At 44.3% G+C, this 21,029-nt stretch overlaps 1 protein-coding gene across 2 annotated transcripts in view; it reads left to right on the forward strand.

Annotated features, from left to right (window-relative positions):
• The window catches only part of PLD5 (phospholipase D family member 5), a 388,941-nt gene that overhangs the window by 80,500 nt on the left and 287,412 nt on the right, over positions 1 to 21,029 (forward strand). The window contains exon 1 of one of the 2 annotated variants that reach the window (XM_019527435.1): positions 9,161 to 9,415. The exons of the other annotated variant lie outside the window; for it this stretch is intronic. Within the exon in view, the coding sequence (XP_019382980.1) occupies positions 9,413 to 9,415 (3 nt within the window). The 5' untranslated portion in view covers positions 9,161 to 9,412. Of the gene's footprint in view, positions 1 to 9,160; positions 9,416 to 21,029 lie in introns of those variants that run through there. 2 annotated transcript variants of the gene reach the window in all.

Genomic DNA, 21,029 nt, shown 5'->3' on the forward strand with positions numbered 1-21,029 from the left:
GCGGGGCAGGATAACAGCTCCAGAGGCCCCAGACTCGGCCCTCCTGCCCCTTCGCTGTCCTGTGCTGCCTGGGGGGCTCTGCCAAATGGCCCCGCAGGGCCCCCCACCCCTGCTTCTCAGGTAAGCAGAGGCTTTTTTTCCCTTTTTTTTTCTGTTCTTTTTCTGAGATATTTTTTAAGAGATGGTGCCTGGGGTTTGGGGGTAGCCTAGGGGACCTGGGGGTGCAAGTTGGGGGGGTGAGACTAGGTGGGGCAGCCATTGGAGGGTCTGGAGGAATGGTGGCTCGGGCTGGGTGGGGCAGCCATTGGGGGGCTGGGGTGGTGTGTGTGGGCCTTGCGGGGGCATGGTAGCCCCTGCAGGGGCCATTTGGCTCCCACTGGGGGGCTGTACCCCTTGTGTGGGGGCTAACCCCCTGTTGAGGGGCTGAACCCCTTGTGTGGGGGCCATTGGGATGGCTGGAGGAGGCAGGAGGGGACAATGGGGGGGACCCCCAATGGCTTTGCCCACTCCCCAAGCTCCCCTGACCCCTGCCGTGGCTGGCCCCTCCTTCCACCAGACACCCCAAGGCCCCCTCCCCTTGTGCATATTTTTCAGTTTTCCAATAGGGAACACCAGAATTCCTGCTAGGGAGGCCAGTGGCAGGACCCTGCCTGCTCAGAGCTGGCACCTTGGACCCAGCTCACTGTGGCTGATCTCCTGGACAAATGGGGCCAGGAGGACATGCTTTGACAGTTCAAAGCAGGCCACCACACCCAGAACATCTTCTGGGTGATAGCTGTCCAGATGGCCAGGCAGGAGGCATGCATGGCAGTAGTGCCGCACAGAGGCCAACCCTGCAACCACTGTCCATTAGCAGCTGACCGAGGGGGGCAGATGCCTCTACTAGCCGTGCAATCCCCATCTACGTTTGGCAGGTGTGCAGCAGGTCACAGCCAGGCAGTAGCCGCCACTGCCAGACTGCTGCTGTGGGTAGAGGGGGCAGGGAACTCTCAGGGCTGTTTCAGCAGTACAGCTGGCACAAGGGGTAGTGTCCACAGGTAACAATTGGCTGGGCCCCAGAAGCTCCTGAGAGCTAGTAACTCTGTGCTACTTGCTAGGGCAGCTTTTTATACTGCTGGGGCCAGGACAGGGAAGCTTTTTATACTGCTGGGGACAGCACAGGTGCTGGCCCCAGGCTCTAGCTGCCCCTGGCTGAAGATCCAGGAGGAGCCAGGCAGGATTATTTTGCCCAAGTAGCATAATTTGCCCCACGCCAAAGTGCGTGTCTGAGCACGTGCGCTGAAGTAAAAAGCCCCGGCTCAAATTTGCACCACTTCTGTTTGAGCTGCTGCAAGCGCACATGCTTGCATGTGTGGATGCGCCCGTAGTGTTTATGTCCTTTTGTGCAGGGGGCCATATTCCATGTTTAATTATGGTCCATAAGATGGCATATACATTTAGAACTACATTCTCTGGTTAGTCCTTGACAAATGTCTCATGCATGGCACTGGGAAGTTTGCTTAAAGGTAGACTATGATATTTTTGTAGTAAGTTTGTCTTGATTTCCTATAAATGAGTCCCTTTTTAGCACAGCAGGTGGAATTTTGAAGTTTCAGTGGGTGAAGCTGTGTTTTTCAGGAGGAAATCACTTTAAATGCATAAGGCTTGAAGGGTACATCCTCGCACCCATGTTTCCTTGCCCCTTGAGGAGTGTTGCTAATTCTGATGTGTGAATTCTGTTAGTATCTTAATGTGGTCCTGAGGTTGCAAAGTAAAATACTTCTCAGGGCTGTGATGATAGAGTCCGGCCACTTATTATAATTCTTGTTGTTATAATTTTCTAAGTACCGTGGTCTGAGTTTCAGCATCACTCAGTGGGAAAGTATACTTGCAAATTTATGACATTCCTATTCGCCCTTCTGTTTTTCTTCCTTCCTACCTCCATTTGCTTTCCTTCTCTGGTTTCCTGTCTTGGTCCCTGTTTCCCCTTCTTCTCTATGCTTGTCCATCTCTGCACAGTCCCTCTGCAGGTGTTGTTCTTCCTTGTGTCATCAACTGCAGTGATAAGCAATGACAGGGATGTTGATGTTCAAAGTGGTGCTAGGCACTTTTACAATCACTGCAACAGATATATTATTGGGGGATTAAGTTGTTCGCTCATCTTAGAACAAATAGTGTTTAGGCTGCCTGTCTGAACAGTCAGGGAGACAGCACTGTACTGATTTATACTTAATGCACTTCAGAACTCTAAAGGATAGCAGCTTGTTTTGTTCCAAGAAATTTTATATTCTACAGATTCTATTTGCATCAGATGAGCTACAAAATCTACAGCACGTAGCTCCAATGTGTGGGCTAGCTTGCCTGCAGGAGTAGGAATGGTGATATGATAAACTTTAAACAAGGGGAGACAGTTGTGTACAAAAGGGATCTTGACACTTCTGTTGCCATGTTAAAGCCAAATGTGAGAAATGTACACAATATATGGTATATTGGGTCTTGTTCTAGCACCTTCATAGAAACTCTCACTTAGGAAAGTGGAAATTCAGCAGAACTCTGTGCTTTCAATCTGCTTGTCTGTGGTGGGACCTCCCAATTGGGTAGCTCCAGCATGCTGTCCTGGTAGGTGGTCCTTTATATCTGGAGGCTCAGATGTCGTATTTTGCCTAAAGGTACCTCAGTGTTACTTCTGCACTTAAATGTAGACATTTGAGACGCACATGTGCCATGTGTGTTCTGCCTGTGAGACTGGACTTTCCTTCTAAGTGTGCTGAGCAGGGATCCATGATAGCCATGTGCACTCTGTGGTGACCCTAGTCTGTCTGGTGTGGCATACATCTCAACGTAAGTTCTTGAAAGTGCAGCCAAGTGGATTGACTACAAGGGAGGCGAGGGGAGACTTCCCACATTTTAACTTCTAGCCTAGTGGTTAGGATACTTGCTTAGTTTTAGACCAGTGGTTCTCAAGCATTTTATACTCAAGGTACCCCTCCATAACTTTTGTTAACTGAGCTGCAACCCATTTCAGAAACTAATTCATTTTGTCCAGTGCTTATCTCCTTGCAGAGGGACCAAGCAGTGGAGCTGGGGGACTGACTAGGCAGGGAGAGCCTGAACGTGTTCTTATCTGTTTATCTTTTCACACCTCCCTTATCTCCTCACACTTCCTGCAGCACTCTTCAAACAATCTTGTGGCATCCTTGTTGAGAATCGCTGTTTTAGAGCCTGCCTCGTGCTGAAAATGTTTGAACCCACATCTTCCACTTCTTAGCTAAGTGCTCTAAGCACAAAGTCTTGAGCTAGACAGACCCAACTGGCCCCTTCCAGCCCTTTTGTTACAGGTGGGCCAGTGGGTCATCACTAAAGAAAGATATGTGGAGCCAGAAGGAGATCAAGACAGAAGGAGCCTAGCTAAGTGAGGAGGTCACCGCCTTCAGAGAGAGAGTGCCCTGGTTGCTGATACCTGGTGCCAGTGGTGCTCCTGCATTTTTGCTAGTCATTGGATAAAACAGAAGACAGCTTTGGAACCAGGAGTGTGGACAAGACCTGTTGGGAAGGAGGAAATAGGTTCCCTATTAAATCCATGTAATTTGCCGAAATGCCTCACAGAATCATAGAGAAGTGGGGTTGGAAGGGACCTCAGTAGTGGCCTAGTCCCACCCCCTTCCTGAGGCAGGATCACCCCTTTCCAAACCATCCTATACAAATCCATAATCTAATCTCTTAGCAAAATTACACAGTCAATCCTGACACAGCACAAAACACAACACTCTAACCTGCCATAAGTGTAGAGCAGGGAGACCACAGTGGCTAATAGCCTGCTGCTGTTAAGGGTGTTAATATATGCTCAAGAGATCCCAGGAAGAGGACCACAGCTCCTACTACAAAATACTCCATGGTCCATACCAGGAGCAAGATTCCTTCCTGACCCCAAATATGACGATTGGTTTGACTTAGTGGAGAATAAGACCCTCTAACCAGGAACATCTGGCTTTAAGTCTAAACAGGAAAACTGGCACACCCCAGTCAAAATCCCCAGCCTCAGCTGCAGTCAACACCTAGTGCCTCTGTGGAAGGCTTAAAAAAACCCCATAACAAATGCAGTGGCAAGGATGAGTGGGGAAGGAATTTCCTCCCAGCTGTATGGGGCAGCTAGCAAAGCCCAGAAGCGTAGGAAATAAACATAGGTATAGCTATACCTAGATTATCCCCATCTAGTAGCTCCTTTTGAAGACCTCCAGTGATGGAGAGTCCACAGCTTCCCTAGGCAGCCTATTCCACTGCCTCACTATTCTAACAGTAGGCACCTGTACACATGCAGTGAGGCTGCTCTGATGCACTGTAATTACAGCGCATCAGAGCAGACTCAATTAATCGAGTCTGCTGGAGTGTGCTAATTAGTCCGCTCCAGCCAGCCCTCTTTTTTTGTGTATCAGCATCTCTACCCTTCAAAATGGCAATAGTGGGTATTTTAACTGAAGCTTGTTCCACGAGCTTTAATTAAAGCTCCCCTGCTGCTATTTTGAAGTGAGAGGATGCTGATACACAAGATGCTGCAGGTGATTTAATTAGAGCAGCTCTTGGAGCTGCTCTAATTAAAGTGCCCCCTCCCCCCCACCTCTGGAACACATGTAAAAATGCCCAGGTAGTCTGTGTTTAGATGTGTAAGTAGCACTTTGATGCCTTCAGATGAAATAGGATTCGAACCACTGTCTGCCACAAACCAAGCCAGGCTGTAACTCGTGCTAGTAAGTATAAAGGGCCAGATTTTTAAGTATGCTTGTGTGCTTAAAACTGCAAGTACGCACCTAGTGAGTTTTTTAAAAGCACACTCTTCTATTTGTATTGTTTTCTCCTGAATTTCTCTGTCACTCATCCTTGGAATGAGATAACACACATTTACTGTGGTCAGAAAAGGCTGCAAGAAATCTTGGTTCCACTGGTTGTCAAACTCCTAATGACTTCAAAAGAGGCAGACTTTTACCTGCTATAATTATTGGATGACATTCAGACCCTGGTGTAAGCAGGTGCAGCTTGGGTTTAAATAGAGTTGCACCTACATGTATCATCTGAGCTTGCTGCTAACATTTGGCAAGAAGCAGTAATTTATTTGTCTGTCTTCCTTCCATTTCTTTAAGCAGTTGCTGTTTAAAAGCATGTTAGGCTGTTTTTAAGTACAGAAGAAACACAGTTTCTGCAAAAAAAGAGGGCTCAGTCCTATATAAACAAACAAAATATAATAGTTAAATGTGAGTTGGATCCATAGCTCTATAAAAACAAAATAATGAATAACCATTGACTCTAAAAAACAGGTATTATAGCAATAGTTGAATCCTCTGTTTTGAAGGATGGAGTCTTGTTTTGTAGAGCAGGTACTGTAACAACAGTAGGATCTTCTATTATGAAGGGTTTTGAAAGATGAAGTCTCTTTTATTTCATATAGATCCTAATTAACAAGATGGATTGAGATCTTCATTTATGTGGATGTTTTAGAGAAGTGGTTGGAAGTATCTGTTTTATAAATGAGATAAATTGAGTCTAATTAAAGTCTTTAGTTGATTAGATTGTTTTTTTTCCATTGGCAGTATAGTTTATTCATGTCCTTTAATCCATCCTTCAGTGCAAAGCTAGGATTTTTTTGTTTCCATTTTCATTCAGTAGTTGTGGTGCTTTTTGTTTGCTGTGGTCTGCTAATTTTTAGAATAGCTGTAGGCACACTGACTCCTTTTAATCCCTGTCACTGAAGTCAATGGTGCTCCAAGATGCATGTATTTACCTCTTTACCAATATGACTTGATTTATTTTAATTATAATTTATTTTGTAGCTATTTGTGGTAAGGTCTCCAGAGACCTCATATTATTTGTTATGTGCTGCTGCCTTTCCCTGTGCCATTATAATGTCAGGTGGAGCCTGGATGTGAAGCAAGCCCAATCTGGGGAATGACAACTTTGAAGCATCCAGAACTATCGGTCCCATGTGGCGCTGCCATGGCATGAACACAGACAGAGACAGAAATCTTGATCTAACCCCTAAAATTCCATGCTACTAAACTAAAATTGTTCTGAACTTTTTTCACTGAGCTATTTCTTATCTTAATTCAAAAAGAAAACATTTGGCAAAAGGCTGGTATTTTGTGTGGAACAAAAATTGCAGGTTTTGGTCACCTCTCATCTGTCTGCTTCCTTGGATAGGACTGTTTCACCCTCACCGAGGGATCAGCAGTATAGTGTTCAGCATGTGGCTGAGTCTGTGGAGGAGTCAGGTCTACCAACATGCAACCTATTTTAATTGCGCTGATGGGATCATCATTAATCTAAGTTCAGTGTGGGACTAGGGTCTCATCCTGCATTATCTGAATAACCAAAACTTTCACTGAATTTGGTGGATCACTAGGAAGATCAGATGTGCACAGATATCTGCCTGGAACAATGCTTACTGTGAAGTGGCCTGTCAGCCTCCCTGCAAGTTCCTTGTGTGGACCTTCCTATTCTACAGTACAAGTGTCTTCTCAAATTTAGCTTTGATCATTTGGGAAATATTCTATACTAAACTGAAAAACACTATTTCTACAATGGAAATGAAGTGCCAGCTTAGGATTCATAATGGTGCTACTCCAGTGGTTTAGCTACACTTGGATTACTATGTTGGTATAATTGTGTAAACTCCTCAGGTGCATCCACACGAGCAAGCACATGTGCTTGCAGCAGCTCAAATAGAAGCAGTGCAAATTTGAGCTGAGGCTTTTTGCTTCAGTGCACATGCTCGGACATGCACTTTGTTGTGGAGCAAATTGTGCCACTTGGGGCACAATAATCCTGCCTGGTTCCTCCCGGATCTTCAGCCAGGGGCAGCTAGAGCCCAGGGCCAGCACCTGTGCTGTCCCCAGCAGTATAAAAAGCTTCCCTGTCCTTGCCTCAGCAGTATAAAAAGCTGCCCTGGCAAGTAGCTCAGGGCTACTTGCTCTCAGGAGCTTCTGGGGCCCAGCCAATTGTTACCTGTGGACACTACCCCTTGTGCCAGCTGTACTGCTGAAACAGCCCTGAGAGTTCCCTGCCCCCTCTACCCACAGCAACACTCTGGCAGTGGGGGCTACTGCTTGGCTGTGACCTGCCAAACGTGGATGGGGACTGCAAAGCCAGTAGAGGCATTTGCCCCTTTGGGCCAGCTGCCAGTGGACTGCGGTTGCAGGGTTGGCCTTTGTGCAGCACTACTGCCATGTGTGCCACTGCCCAGCCATTTGGGCAGCTATCACCCAGAAGATGTTCTGGGTGTGGTGGCCTGCTTTAAAATGTCAAAGCATGTCCTCCTGGCCTCATTTGTCCAAGAGGTCAGCCACAGCGAGCTGGGTCCAAGGTGCCAGCTCTGAGCAGGCAGGGTCCTGCCACTGGCCTCCCTAGCAGGAATTCTGGTGTTCCCTATTGGAAAACTGAAAAATCCCTGATAAAAAAAATCCCAGTCATTCTGTAAAATACCCCCAAATCCATGTTCCTCCACAAGTAAAACAAAATACTACTATAAAGACAGAGAGCGAGAAAGAGACAGTGATCAGTTGGACAATGTTTTATTGCTATATCTTACAGTGTTAAAGCAAGTCTCTTATCATAATAATAGGGTGAACTCTAAATACATCTTTCATGAATTTATGAAGACATGTTTTGCTGCACTCCCACAGAGCAATGGTCCCCACACAAGGGGTTCGGCCCCCCAACAGGGGATTCAGCCCACCAACAGGAGTTTCAGCCCCCACGCAAGGGGTATGGGCCCCCAACAGGGGATTCAGCCCCCACACAAGTGGTGTACCCCCCAACAGGGGATTTGGCCCCCAAACAAGGGGTTGGTCCCCCCAGCAGGGGGTTCGGCACTCTCACAAAGGGTATGGACCCCCAACAGGGGTTCAACCCCCACACAAGGGATACGGGCCCCCAATGGGAGCCAAATGGCCCCCACAGGGGCTACCACCCCCCTTGCAAGGCCCACATACCCCACCCCAGCCCAGGTGGGTGCCTAGGTCCTGCGCTTTGTGTAGGCGACACAGGCATCTCCCTTCTCATCCCCATTTCTCCCTACTGCCTGCCTGTGGCTGACAGCTGGTTGGAGGCAGGAGGCAGGGCTGGTGAGAGAGTCTGTGTTGACTTGGCTGTATGACAGCTCAGAGGTGGGGCCCACTGTGCACTTGGCCAGAGCAGCTGAGCACTGAGTGAGTGCTAGCATGCCTCCCTGTGAGAGAAGGCTAGCAGGAGGCTGCAAAGGAGCCTGGGATGCCACCAGACAGTGATAAAAGGAACTGATACTGAAGTTTGATGCACCCATCTAACCAAAATCGATTAAGTTTGAGCACAGATTGATCCAGGTCTATCTTAGACTGGGTTCCCCCTTTTTAAATTAGTCTATGTGCATCAAACTTCTCTTCTGTTATGGGTTTAGAATGGTTTCTGGTCACTTAGACCAGTAAAAATGTAATGTTTGTACCTGGTCTTTGTGTTCTATATTTTTACACCACCTTGCACAATGTGGTTTTGATGCAGAACTGGTATTTCTTGGTGCTTAAGTAGCAGCAGCAGTAGTAATAATAATTAACAATTGTGAGTTACAACACTGCAGAGGTGGCTTTTGAAGGTTCCTGTGCTACTGCAGAAGAAACAAGGTATGAAGGAGCCACTTTCTTTTTAACTTTTTCAGGGCTCTCCTAGTCACCAGGACTCATCAGGGCAGAAAGGGAAGCTTTAAGCCAAATGAAAACTGCAGTGTTTTCTTTTTACAGTGGTTTACTGCTGCTCAGAATTTCTGTGCAAGGTTTTCTTAAGGCTGTCATCATGTTCACTAAGAGAAAAATGTTTGTAAAAAAATCTGTGAAATAACGATGCTGGCCTCATGTTAGTGATCCGTGGGCATTATATCTGCATCATACAACAGTCACACTGTTTGGCAGAGTGAGGAGCTCTGGCTTAGGAGAACTCCCTGCTTGCAATACTGGGGTGTTTCAAGTCAGGATTCAGGTGGCTTGGCAGAGCAGTGTGCGTTATCTTGGCACACTGCCTGTCTGCACTATGCCTAATCCCAGCTAGGGTTTAAAGTCCCTTCTGTGCACAATATATGAATCTCATTTTGAAAAAAGAGGAGGAGGAAAGAGGGAGCCCAAGGTTTATTATACAGTATAGTAGACAAAAGCCAAGCAGCAAGAGGCACAAATTTTCTGAAGGCTTTTGTTTGAAAATTGTGGGACTTCCTGTTGCAGACCTTCCCCTTATTGCTTGGATTGGCTGTTTTCCAAAGCATTGAGACTAGAAACTGAGAGGGACTGAAATATAATTGGTGGTGATACATTTTAACCACATAAAACATCCTCTGCCTCCAAAGCCTCTGGTGTCTTTAGTAAGCAGTGCAACAGCAACAGCTCCTTGCTGCTGGATTCTAGAGGAAAAAAATTGGATCAGAATGGTAAGCAACTCTTTAGTTTTCCCCACATTTAGATTATTACCTTGAAATGATTGTTTAAAGGCTGAGGGTGAAAATAGTGGGGGCCAGTATTTAGAAAAAACAGCAAGTAACTAGGATTCAATAGTACTATCAATATTTTGCTGGAAGAGATCAGCAAAGCAAGTTGGTGACAAACATCCTTTGCACTGAATGTGCTGTACAGATTAAAAATAATCTTTTTTAAAATTGGAGAACACTGCTGACTAAAATTTGATATAGAATGCCTATCTGTCTTTTGGTTTGAACACAGAGGGGCACCTTTTAATGTAATTTTGGATTCAATTGACCACTGAAATGTAATTTTATACATAAAATGTGTAATAGTATGTATGCCTATCACATGTGCAATGCACAAATCTATATATATCCCCTGTTTTTTAGAAATAAAGGGAGAGATGCTCATGATATTAATCTATATTGATTTATAGTACACTGGACATTTATAGCTTTATATTTTTTCTGCTTTTTAAATTTGTCTACAGCTACTGTATACACTATGTCTTTCTATGGTTTAATTGTTAAACTGCATAAAATAACTGTAGAAAACTTTGTAGGTCAGTTCTTTGACCTTCTGTAACAATTAAAGTATTTTGATTTAATATAAAATAAGACTGTGCATTGGATAAACACCTGCAGTTATTACAAGTAGTACTTTTAAAAGTCTTTGGAAATTTCATTTTACATGTTTATTGAGAATTTTCTAGGTCGTGAACAACAAGAATGGGCATGGGGATCAAGGAGTGCTTTGTGAGCATTTGCTGTATGCTTTATCAACCATCAGCATTGTCAAGTTGGGCTTTCTTGTTCAAATATACACCAAACCCAATCTCCTGTGTGGGAAGTCAGCCATGCATTTTAAGTGCATATCAGAGTAAAGGAATAAATTGATAATGAGATTACAGCACATCAGGGAGAAAAGAAAACAAATAGCTAAATAAACCTTAAGAGGAAAGCATTAAAATATGCTTACTTGACAGCCCAGCTGATGTGTGGGAAATTATTTTCTTTGTAATTCAAATCAAAGAAGTGCCGTTAAAAGAGAATCTGTGAAAATTTTGAAAAGTGAATGACGTGCTAAACAGAACCCCCAGGAATTAGAAACTAGGTCTGTTTTGGGGGGTTTCTAAAGCAAATTTGAATTTGTTGTTTTTGACCAGCAGAAGGAAAACTATAATGTAAAAATGAAGCTTTTAACCTTTTCCCACTGAAACTAGCTTCAGTGGATGATAAGAAACATGGTATCAAAGTAAATTATGATAGTGAAATGAATTATGTTGTCTTGGCCTATATATGCCAAAATGTCTTTGTGAACACATAGAGTAACACATATATTAAAGACTTCGACTTTTCTCTCCAGCCTACACCATAGACAGAGTAATCAATAACTAAACAGAAACAGGGCTCCTAGTGCCTTGCAGTGATGTTTTGACAGAGTCTAGGTATCCTGACATTTCTTTCTCCTAGAACCTGGGTGAGCAATGTGCTGATCATCCAGTAAATACTGCCACACTCTGTAAGGCATTTTAGTTTAATGTTGTTTCCTTATCAGAAAATCATGTACTCACATTTGGCATTAACTTATAGCTAAAATTCTGCACAGTGCATAAAACTTAGTAGGGCAAGGACCCTATTCACTTCTTATTGAAAACATTGAGCTTAACAAATAATAAATGCCAATAATGTATGTGATTCCCTCTCTCCCTTGTAATTCCAGTGTAGCTACATTTCTATCCCTACAAATAGAGAAATGTGATATACACATTTCCTTCTGGAAACAACAATATGTACCCACTGTAACAGTGTATTCACTGTGATGAAGTTTGAGACAAAGTAAACTTGACTTGCATACTACTACTCCTCCATAGACTAGAGAATTAGCAGGGGGCTCTCCTTTTCTTTTATTATTTTCATTTTTTTGGATATGATTAATTCTTTTATGATTCTAAACAAGAAAAAAAAATCAACTATGTTAATCTCATCTAGTTTTAAACAGCTTTACCATATGAAAACAAAGCTTCCTTAAAAAGTTAAATTGTTAATTGACTTACAAATAGCTAATTTTTAAGTGATTACTGTAGGGCAGCCCTTTTATTTTTGAGGAAATCTGGGATGGGGGTAAAGAAATCCAGGTTGCATGTGTGAGTGTATGCACACATACACACAGACACAGACATGAACACAGGCACATGTGCACACGCCTACTTCCTTCTCCAGCCCAGCAGACAGCATGTGTGGGTGAAGTTGTTGTGCTGCTGGGCGTTCATCCCACTGCCTGGTCCCCGTGCAGAGCACCATCAAGCTCAGTGCCTGCTTTCCCCTGTCCCGTGGTGGTTGCTGCCCTCTGCACACAAACATATGCACACATGCCTCTGCATCTTTCTCCCTGCATGGATGCACACAAACCCACGGAGGGTCCCAGCCAGGCTCTTGTGCAGCACATTTGCACGTGAGGGCACTGAACTCTCACAGCCCTGACTCTGTTGTACATAGAAGCCCTGATGGCAAATGGGGTAGCAGGAGAACATGGAGACCTGCAGCCGTGCTGCATACCACACGCACAGAGGGTGGATCCAGCTGGGAATGGTCTCTGTGCAGCACCCTCCATGTTCTGCCAACCTGCACTGCATGGCCACACAACACCTCCCTCTGCTGCTGGCAGCTGCCCTGTGCCACCACACATAGTGTGGGCCTGGTCAGTGGCCGCAGCAGCAGGGCTTAAGGCTGCTGGTATCGGGAAGCCTTCTGGGCTCATGCTGTGCAGTTGCCTGAACCCTGGCCCCAGCCCCCTCCCTACCCTGACCAGTCCCAAGCAGGAGGAGTGACGCTCAGCCCATCCTGCCCCTGGAGCGTCTAGCTGCTTCTCAAGAGGAGCCACAGTAGGCACGTGTAGGTGGGGAGGTGCCAATCCTGGACTTTTGCTTCATTTTTCACGAAAAGGTTGGGATGACCTATGAAATCTGGCCAAACTGAGACACATGGTCTCCCTAGCTATTACAATGATCCTTTCTAGTACATAGACGAAAACACTAGGATTTGCTAAATAATGTGTCAACTTTATCTACTTATTTAGGACAAAATTAAAAATCGGTCACCATTACACATGAAGTCTTTAATGAAACACTTAGGATTGGTGTAGAAGACATCATAAGGTCCAAAATCTACTCTAAATACGTTGTTGATAACAAACACAAAGCTAATAAGATTTAGAACCTATTTCAAGTTTGCTTTAGGACGAATGTGGTTGTATGATACTGTTATCTCAATGAGGAAGTCAAAATTCTAATAATCTGCATAAAAATGGAATCCTGGCACAGTATAAACTTGAGAGAACATGGTTGAGGAGGAGCTGAGAGGGAATTAGGTTTGTATTTCTAAAGAGCACCATTCATGTTGTGGTAATCTGTCCCTAGGTTTCAATATTATTCTGTTGTCAAGATCATAGAATCATAGAAATTTAGGGCTAGAAGGGACCTCAGGAGGTCATCTAGTCCAACCCCCTGCTCAAAGCAGTACCATCCCCAACTAGATCATATCAGCCAAAGCTTTCTCTAGTTGGGTCTTAAAAACCTCCAAGGATGGAGAGTCCACCACCTGTCTGGGTAACCTGTTCCAGTGCTTTGCCACCCTTCTAGTAAGATCGTTCTTCCTAATATCTAACCTAAACTTCCCTTGCTGCAACTTGAGACCATTGCTCCTTGTTCTGTCATCTGCCACCGTTGAGAACTGTCCATCTCCATCCTCTTTTGAACTCCCCTTCAGGTAGTTGAAGGCTGCTATTAAATCCCTCTCAGTCTCCTCTTCTCTAGACTAAATAAGCCCTGTTCCTTCAGTCTTTCCTCAGAAGTCATGTTCCCCAGCCCCCTCACCATTTTTGTTGCCCTCCAGTGGACCCTCTCCGATTTGTCCACATAAGAGTTTGTCCCTGCAGTCCTTACCCACATGAATAGTCCTGTTGACTTTAATGGAACTAATTGTATGAGCAATTGTATCTAGTCTTCTAGATTTTTCAAGCAATATGAAGGAACATAACATGCTGTAAATAAATGTTTTATAACGTGACTGAGTGCACTTTGAGGTATGCTATATGGAAGCAATACCATATTGCAGTATGGAAGCAGACGCATTGTGTGTGTGTCTCAGCTTTTACTACATTACTTACATACTATGACTAGATTTTGGCATGGTGGTGTCTAGGTGACATGCTACAGCTGAAAAACTGGCTTGTGACAGGCTATTAACTTGGCTGATAACTGTATGTATGTCATGCACCATAATAAACAGCAACTGCCTTCCACTCTGCAGTTTCTTTTTTATAGTGTCTTCAAAAAGAGTGAAAACATAACTGCTTTTCTTCTTCCTTAAAGTACCAAATATCAATGTACATTGCTACATATATCTTCACAAGTACTTCTGTTTTCATTAAAAAGTCCTTAACTTTAGAAATGTCACTTTCCTTGTTTGTTGAGACTAGGAAAAGCATGACTAGTACGGAGGCAAGATTTGTATCCTTTCCAAGCCAGAACTATTTTTGTATGTACAGCAAAAGAATAGCAAGCAGGTTCTGTGGCCAGGGCAGCAGCTGCAGTAGCCAAGCTGTACCCTCTCTAAGTCAGTCCCTGAGGCTGGTCTCCTGGTCATCTGCCCCTACTTACAATACTCTCTAGAAAGCATTCCTCTATCCTCCCTGTGGATCAGACTCTCCCCTCATGCACAACTACATAACCTCCACCTTCAACTATATGCCAGCACTCTGGCAGTATATCATAAAAACATTCAGCTTCCAAGAATTTATAAATTATTTGCTATGTCATACATAATGTATTAACATGTCTGCTACATCTGTGCTCTAGAGATGATTTAACTCCATGTTTGCCTTTCATCCATATTTCAGATAACGAATAAAGAAGGCATTCTTAGCATGAATTTGCATTGTAGAATCAGATTCTTTTATCCTAAAATGAAGGCTGGTTCTGGTATTAAAAAACAAAAAACAAAAAAAAAAAGTCAGTGAGGTGCTTTGGTAAAATAACTAATAGCAAAAGCTTCTTTATAGGCGGAGACTAATGGACAGAGCCTGGAAAACATGTATTTTCATGCATCTGGTTAATGTTTGCATTAGTATCTTTTTATTAGCTTTCAGGAATGTTGGGCCAAAAGTGTTTTGTTTTCCTATTCATATAAGTTATTGTTATCATGGACATGACCGTGCCTTCAATGCTCATACTATCCTTATTAAATGTGTCCAAATTAAACGTGATATCACAAAAGTCTGAGCGTGGGCTCCTCACCCCAAGGCCAGTCCTATCTGCAAGATAAAAGGGACAGTGCAGTATAAAGGGGTGCTAAAAGCTCTGCACCCAGCCACTGCAGGAATGACAGAAGGTAATGATAAGGCTACCTCTAAGAGCCCCTCACCAGGTAGGTACAGGAAGTGCCCAGAAGTGGGGTTTGGCTGGAAGAGTGTATTTGGATTAAATTCACAGCACAGCAGATTCCAGGCAGCATAGCCTGTAGAGCAAGCTGGGGAAGCTGCTTAACTGAAAGGTCCCCAGAGTTCTCTAGCTTAGATAGAGGCCTTTCCTGCCTCCAGGACAGACCAGGAATATGAACGTGCACATTTGAACATAAGCTCCCACTTTTGTGCTGCCCTAGCTAGTGTCCCAGTATAGAGAATGTTCCTCTAAGGCTACAGACAAATGAGCAAATTATACCAAGTCAAAAGGGAGCTGGGCTTTATGGTGTGTCAGCTACTCCAGGATAACTATCCCTGTGCCCAGTCTTCTCTGAGAATGAAAGAGGAGTAAGTTACTGTGGTTTACATTTCGGAACATAAGGGTGGGCATGTGGGCCACTCACATTTCACCATGGAACAGTTGAAGTGCAGTAAATCCCCCCACCCTTTATTTGTTCATTTGTCTGTACCAGCAGCTGGAGGTTGGTTGTGGTGGGGGAGGGAGTACAGTATATCTCGTTTTTATTACAGTCATTTAAGCACTGCTTTTTAATGGCAAAAGATGACATTTCTGCATCCACAGCTGCAATCTCCACATTGTTCCTACACTGAATGCCATCACTGCTTCTATATCCTCCTCAGTGCCAGAGCTGCTAGAGGGAAGATGTAGGGTGTGGGAGGGAAAGAGGCATAGGGAATAGGAGGGTAAGGTGCCCCTCTAGCATCACTGCGTTGCCCCCCTCCTTAGACAGCGCCCAGGGCTTGTGGACGACTCACACACCCTTCATTGTACTGTAAGCTCTTGTACTGATGCATTGTTACTCATGATAAAGGACTCTGGAAGTCAGATCACTTAAGACGTCATTGTCTTCATATTCTACCCTGAAATTACGTCTGTGCAACTCTCAGTAGTCTCACTGATGCACAGCCCTGAAAACAGAATTTGGTTCTCCAGTATGAAATTACATCCTCATTGTTATGCATCAGCTGGAAAGGAACCCACATTCTCATAGCTGTACATGCTTTGCCATGCTAAGAGGAAGAAAAATAGTAACGACTTTTGTTTGTTTGTTTGGGAAAGAGAGCAGCAGATGCAGCCATAAATGTGCATAAGAAACAGATCTGTTTAAAATTCTGTGCCTGATTCTCATTTGCATCAATGGCACTCTTACACCAGTCTGAACTGTAAAAAAGGGCCTTTATACACATTTTAAGACTTAATTGTCAGAATCCTACTTTATCTAATTTGTCACTTTTTGTGCATTTATACCAATAACCTTTTTCATTACTGAAGATCTTGTAATGTTCTGAAACGTTTAGCATCTTGACTTTCTCTTCAAAGTTAAGATAGAATGCTCAAACTTTCACTTCTACTTCATGTCAACATTTTTATGCAATCAAAGAAAGCAAAAGCACTAATTTCAGGAGCTGCTTAATTAAATAATGAAACAAAATGTGTATTATTTTGCAAAGGCTGAGGGACCTGGGACTTTTCAGCCTGAAAAAGAGAATGCTGAGAGAGGAGTTGATAGCAGTTTACCACTATGTCAGGAGTGTACATCAGGGGCTCAGTGAACAACTGTTCACGAGGGTGTCTTTGTGGAAAACCAGGAGTAGTGGCAACAAACTCCTGGAAAACCATTTCAGGCTCCACATTAGGAAAAACTTCACAGTTAGGGTGTCTAGACTGTGAAATAATCTCCCTCCAGGGGTGGTGCAATCGCCTACCCTGGAAATCTTCAAGAAGAGATTGGATAGTCACCTTGCTGGGGTCACCTGACCCCACCTGTTTTTCCTGCCTGGTGCAGCTGGACCCAATGATCTTCTGAGGTCCCTTACAGCCTGTGAACCTATGAAACATCCTAACACAAAACTGGAGGTACTGTTCTCCTGTGGTTGAAAGGTTGATTAGCTTAAATTATTAACAGGATATAGTGACCAGTTTTGACCTTCACTAATAGTGGATCTTCAATCCACTGTAGAAATACAAATGATTTCTTGAGAGGTTTTTGTTGTTGTGTGGTTGTGGGTTTTTTACAGTAAATGTTTTGCATGAGTACCTAATGCTAAAACTCATTAATATCTCTTTCTTAAATGTTAGGGTTTTTATTTCCCCTCAAGAACACACTTTGGCCTTTAAAGGTGAAGTTAACTAGGATTCTTTGTTTTCACCTTGAGCATTTATTGATGTGTAGTCCTGCTAACACACAATTATTCTTAGATTTTTGGAGAGATCCTACAGATCTTTAGGTAGTAGCTGATACATGGATGATGTCTATAGTTCCCACCCAGACTTTCACACTTTTTAAATGTGAAAATTTTGGCACAGTTTTGGCCTCTCAGTAGCAATGGAAAGGCTGGGAAAATTTGTTTTTTGCAGAATTTCTTACACTGTGGTGCTCAATCCTGTGGCCCGCAGGCCACATCTGGCCTACGGACCTATGTTATCCAGCCTGCAGGGCTCCCCACAGTCCTAACATGTAGCGGTGGTGTGTGGTAGCAGTTAGGGCTGTGCAAAACTTTGGCAGTGGTTTTGTTTCGGAGGCATTTTGGCCCTGTTGGCATCTGAAACACTGGATCTGAAATGAAATGGAAGGCTCTGAAACATCTCTGAAATGAAATGGAACCATCTGAAACGTTTTGGGATGTTTCGGAATGTTTTGGAGGTGGGTTTGCAGGGAAACAGAAACTCAGAAGAGGGAGGGGGAAGAGAGGGGGAAGGACCACTCTGATATTAACATCTGTAGTTGGCCAGCATCTGCAATGTGTCCTCGAGGTCCCTTCCAATCCTAGTGCTCTGGGGGAGGGACAGAGAAAGAACATACAAGGCTGTTTGTGAACTGCTCTCTGCTTTTTGTGAGATCTGTCTCTTGCAGCACGAGAAGCAGAGCATAGCATCTGAAGGGTCTAGGCTGGTAGCAGTAGGTAGTCTGTTGCTGCCAAGTTGTAGTCAGCCATTAGCCAATCCCTTCCCACTTACCCTTGCCTACCATCCCCATTGTATATTTCTTCCCCCAAAATCCTGTTATTTATTCTTGTGATTTTTGTCACCCCAAACAAAAAGACAGCTGTGCTTTGCCTGGCAGTGTCTCATCATGTGCAGGAAAGCACTACACATACACAGCACACAGGCACACGTTTTCTAGCACACCAAACATGAAGTGTGCTGGAAAGGCAGGTGCCAGGTCTTCTGGTAGGGGAGTGAGAGGGGGCAGAGAGAGAACTGCAAGTTCCCCCTGCCCCCAAACTTAGATGCACCATCTTCCCTAGCAGGCATGAGGCTTCTGCTGCTAGTGGCAGCAAGAAGGTGGGAGCAGTGTCTGCACCTGCCCCATCTCCACTAACACCAGCAATAATAATAACCTCCAGCACCACCAACATAACAAGCACCAACATGACAGTCTCCTCCACCCCAATTTCAGTTCCTGGCCTGAACCTTCCAGTGCCAGAGGAGGAGCTGGATCTGGAACCAGGGGAACTCAGTGCTGTTGCCAGAGAAGTTTGGGGAGCTTCTGTCTCCCAGAAGTAGAGGCAGGCCACCCTGGACCAGTGTGGGAAAGGTGGAGGGAAAGGGGTGTGCGTTCCCAGGGTGAGTGAGGTCACCCATAGCATTGAGGAGATGCTTGCTCTGGATGGCCACTGGCCAGCCCTTCTCCTCTGTTGAGCTTGGCAGGCATCATGCCCTCAGAAGGGGCTACCATTCCCGCTGTTTTTATCCAAATCTGCAAAAAAACAAACAAACAAAAAAAAAAGACCAAGTTATAGGTATTTTAGTGATTCCCCATTATAGTCTATGGCCAAATCACTGAAATAGCATTGAAACCCTGAAACAGATTCAGCTGAACTGAAACAGAACAGTGATCTGAAACACCAAAATGAATCACTGTCCCTCCAAAATGGCCGAATCGGAAACTGAATTGAAACATAGCTGTTTTGCACAGCCCTAGTGGCAGCATCAGTTGCCGCTCCACTGCTGCCAAATTTTTGGACCCTTGGGGAGAAAAATGGGCCAGATTGCCTGGCCTTGGGGATTGGGCATTCAGGGCTGAGCAGAGGTGGTATGGGGCTGGCCAGAGGTGGTGTGAGACTGGCCAGGGTGACACAAGGTCCAATCCTGCAGTGCAGGGTGGAACAGAGGCAACATGGGGCTAGAGTGGAGTGGGGCTGGATTCTGGTGTACAGAGCCCAGTTCAGCCTGTGGACTTGGCTTGTGCCATTCGTCTGGCCCTGGGACCAAAAGGCTGAGCACCACTGGCTTAGAGCAATGCTGCTGAATTTGAACATTAAGTTGTAAAGACTGGCATTGTATTTCTCTATCTGTGGGTACCAAGAATTAAGTGACTGTTGGGAAGAGAAATAAAGGGATGAAATAAGCATGATCTTGTATGTTTGTGCTCTATGGCTGGATCTTAAATTTCTTCATTAGTTAGAGACTGCAACAATATCTCTGTGTTTCTGGCAGACTCACAGGTCAGTGGGTGCTGCTATAGGAAAGCTAAGGGGACCATCTTGTCTCTATTTCAGACAATAGCAGAGCTCCCATTGCGGAATTAGGATTAAGTGCCCCAAAGCTTCAAATCTGTGTACTTAATGATAACAATCCCATTGGTTAATACAGTGCTCTTGCATGTGTAAAATTAAGCACTTCCATGAATCTTTGCAGTATTGTAGATTAGAAGAGTTGCTGCTAGAAGAATGGAAGAGATTTAACAGCATATTAGAAACAATCAAACTTTTACATGGACATTTAATTTTGAAATGTTGGCAGATGCAAAGAGTTGTCAGCTGAATGTCTTTTTATTCGCCAAGGTCATACAATTTTTATTTTGTATTTTTAGGACCATAGAATCTTTTTTATAATTATAAGTGTGCCACTTTTAGCTGGAGATTTACATAGTTAGATTTATATAACTTTGTTTTACTCCTATACACAAATTCTTTATGAAACATTCCCTTCTGTTGTTGTCTTAATAACTTTAGTTCCCTGTAAATTAGAATTCTCTTTTCTAGAACAGAAGAGAATGTAAAGCACTGCTGGAGAGCCAGAAGGATGATTAAAGGTTAAAAGATTTCTAATGGATGCTGATGTGGAATGACCCTAACAGTAATACTGTTTATGGCAGACATACGGATTCTAACTGTAAGCTTAATGGAAGTTGTGCATTCACAGTGGATCATTTTAACAATCTAGAGAGGGTGAAGTGACTTGCTGCAATCTATATCAAGGACAGAAAAAAATATAATAAGATTATATATAATGTGTCTGCAGTCAGTGATGAAGAGGGAATAGGGGGATCATGCAGGGAAACTAAAATTAATTGTGCCCATGAGAAAAGATACTTGAAGGCAGTTGCTTGAGGCAGCAGTTAATTGAAGTAGATGGTTATAGGGGAAAATTAAATATCTGTGAAAGAAAAAAGTGTTTGATTCATTTGTGAGGAGTTGCATAGCCTCCGTGCAACAGTTTCCATTTCCTGCTTTTAAAGCAGTGTGCGCTCTTAGGGCACATTCAGGCAAGCGCAGTTGTGCAGTTTGTGGTGCTGCAAACACATTTGCAGTGCCACATACTGCACAGCCAGGAGTTCTCTGCACTGCAAGGGTGTGCTGCCTGAGTGTGCACTGCCCTGGGAGTTTTTTTTCTGCAGGTTTTTTCCAGGGGTCAAAAAAACCCTCACAGAAAATAGAACTGGAGCAATGTATGCTCGGCCAGCACGTGCTTCTGAAAAGCGAAGCCGGGCCCCCTGAAGCCACACTTGACTGCTAGCCAGGCTCCACATGGCAGAATCACCACAGCTGCAGCCCTGGGAGGCCCCTAGGAACTCAGGTAAGGCTGTTGGTGCCTGTCCAGCATTGGCCCCAGCTTCCCCTACCTCACCTGGGGCAACTTGCTGCATGCCAAAGCACGTGTGGCACGAGTGTTCCCCAGGGACAAGTAGTGGTGGTGCACAGTGCACTGCTGCTGCTTGTTCCCGGGGAACCAAATGTCCATGCATGTCTGGATGCACCTTTAAGGTCCATCGTATTTCAGAAAGAAAATTAAATTTTTTCGGTCCTCCTGGGTGTGTTTATATATGCTGCTATGGCACCATTATTACAGCATGATCATTTAGTACTTCCTTTTGA

The sequence above is a fragment of the Gavialis gangeticus genome, unplaced genomic scaffold (assembly GCF_001723915.1).
Source record: "Gavialis gangeticus isolate Ggan-Ray unplaced genomic scaffold, GavGan_comp1, whole genome shotgun sequence".
Classification (NCBI taxonomy): Eukaryota; Metazoa; Chordata; order Crocodylia; family Gavialidae; genus Gavialis; species Gavialis gangeticus.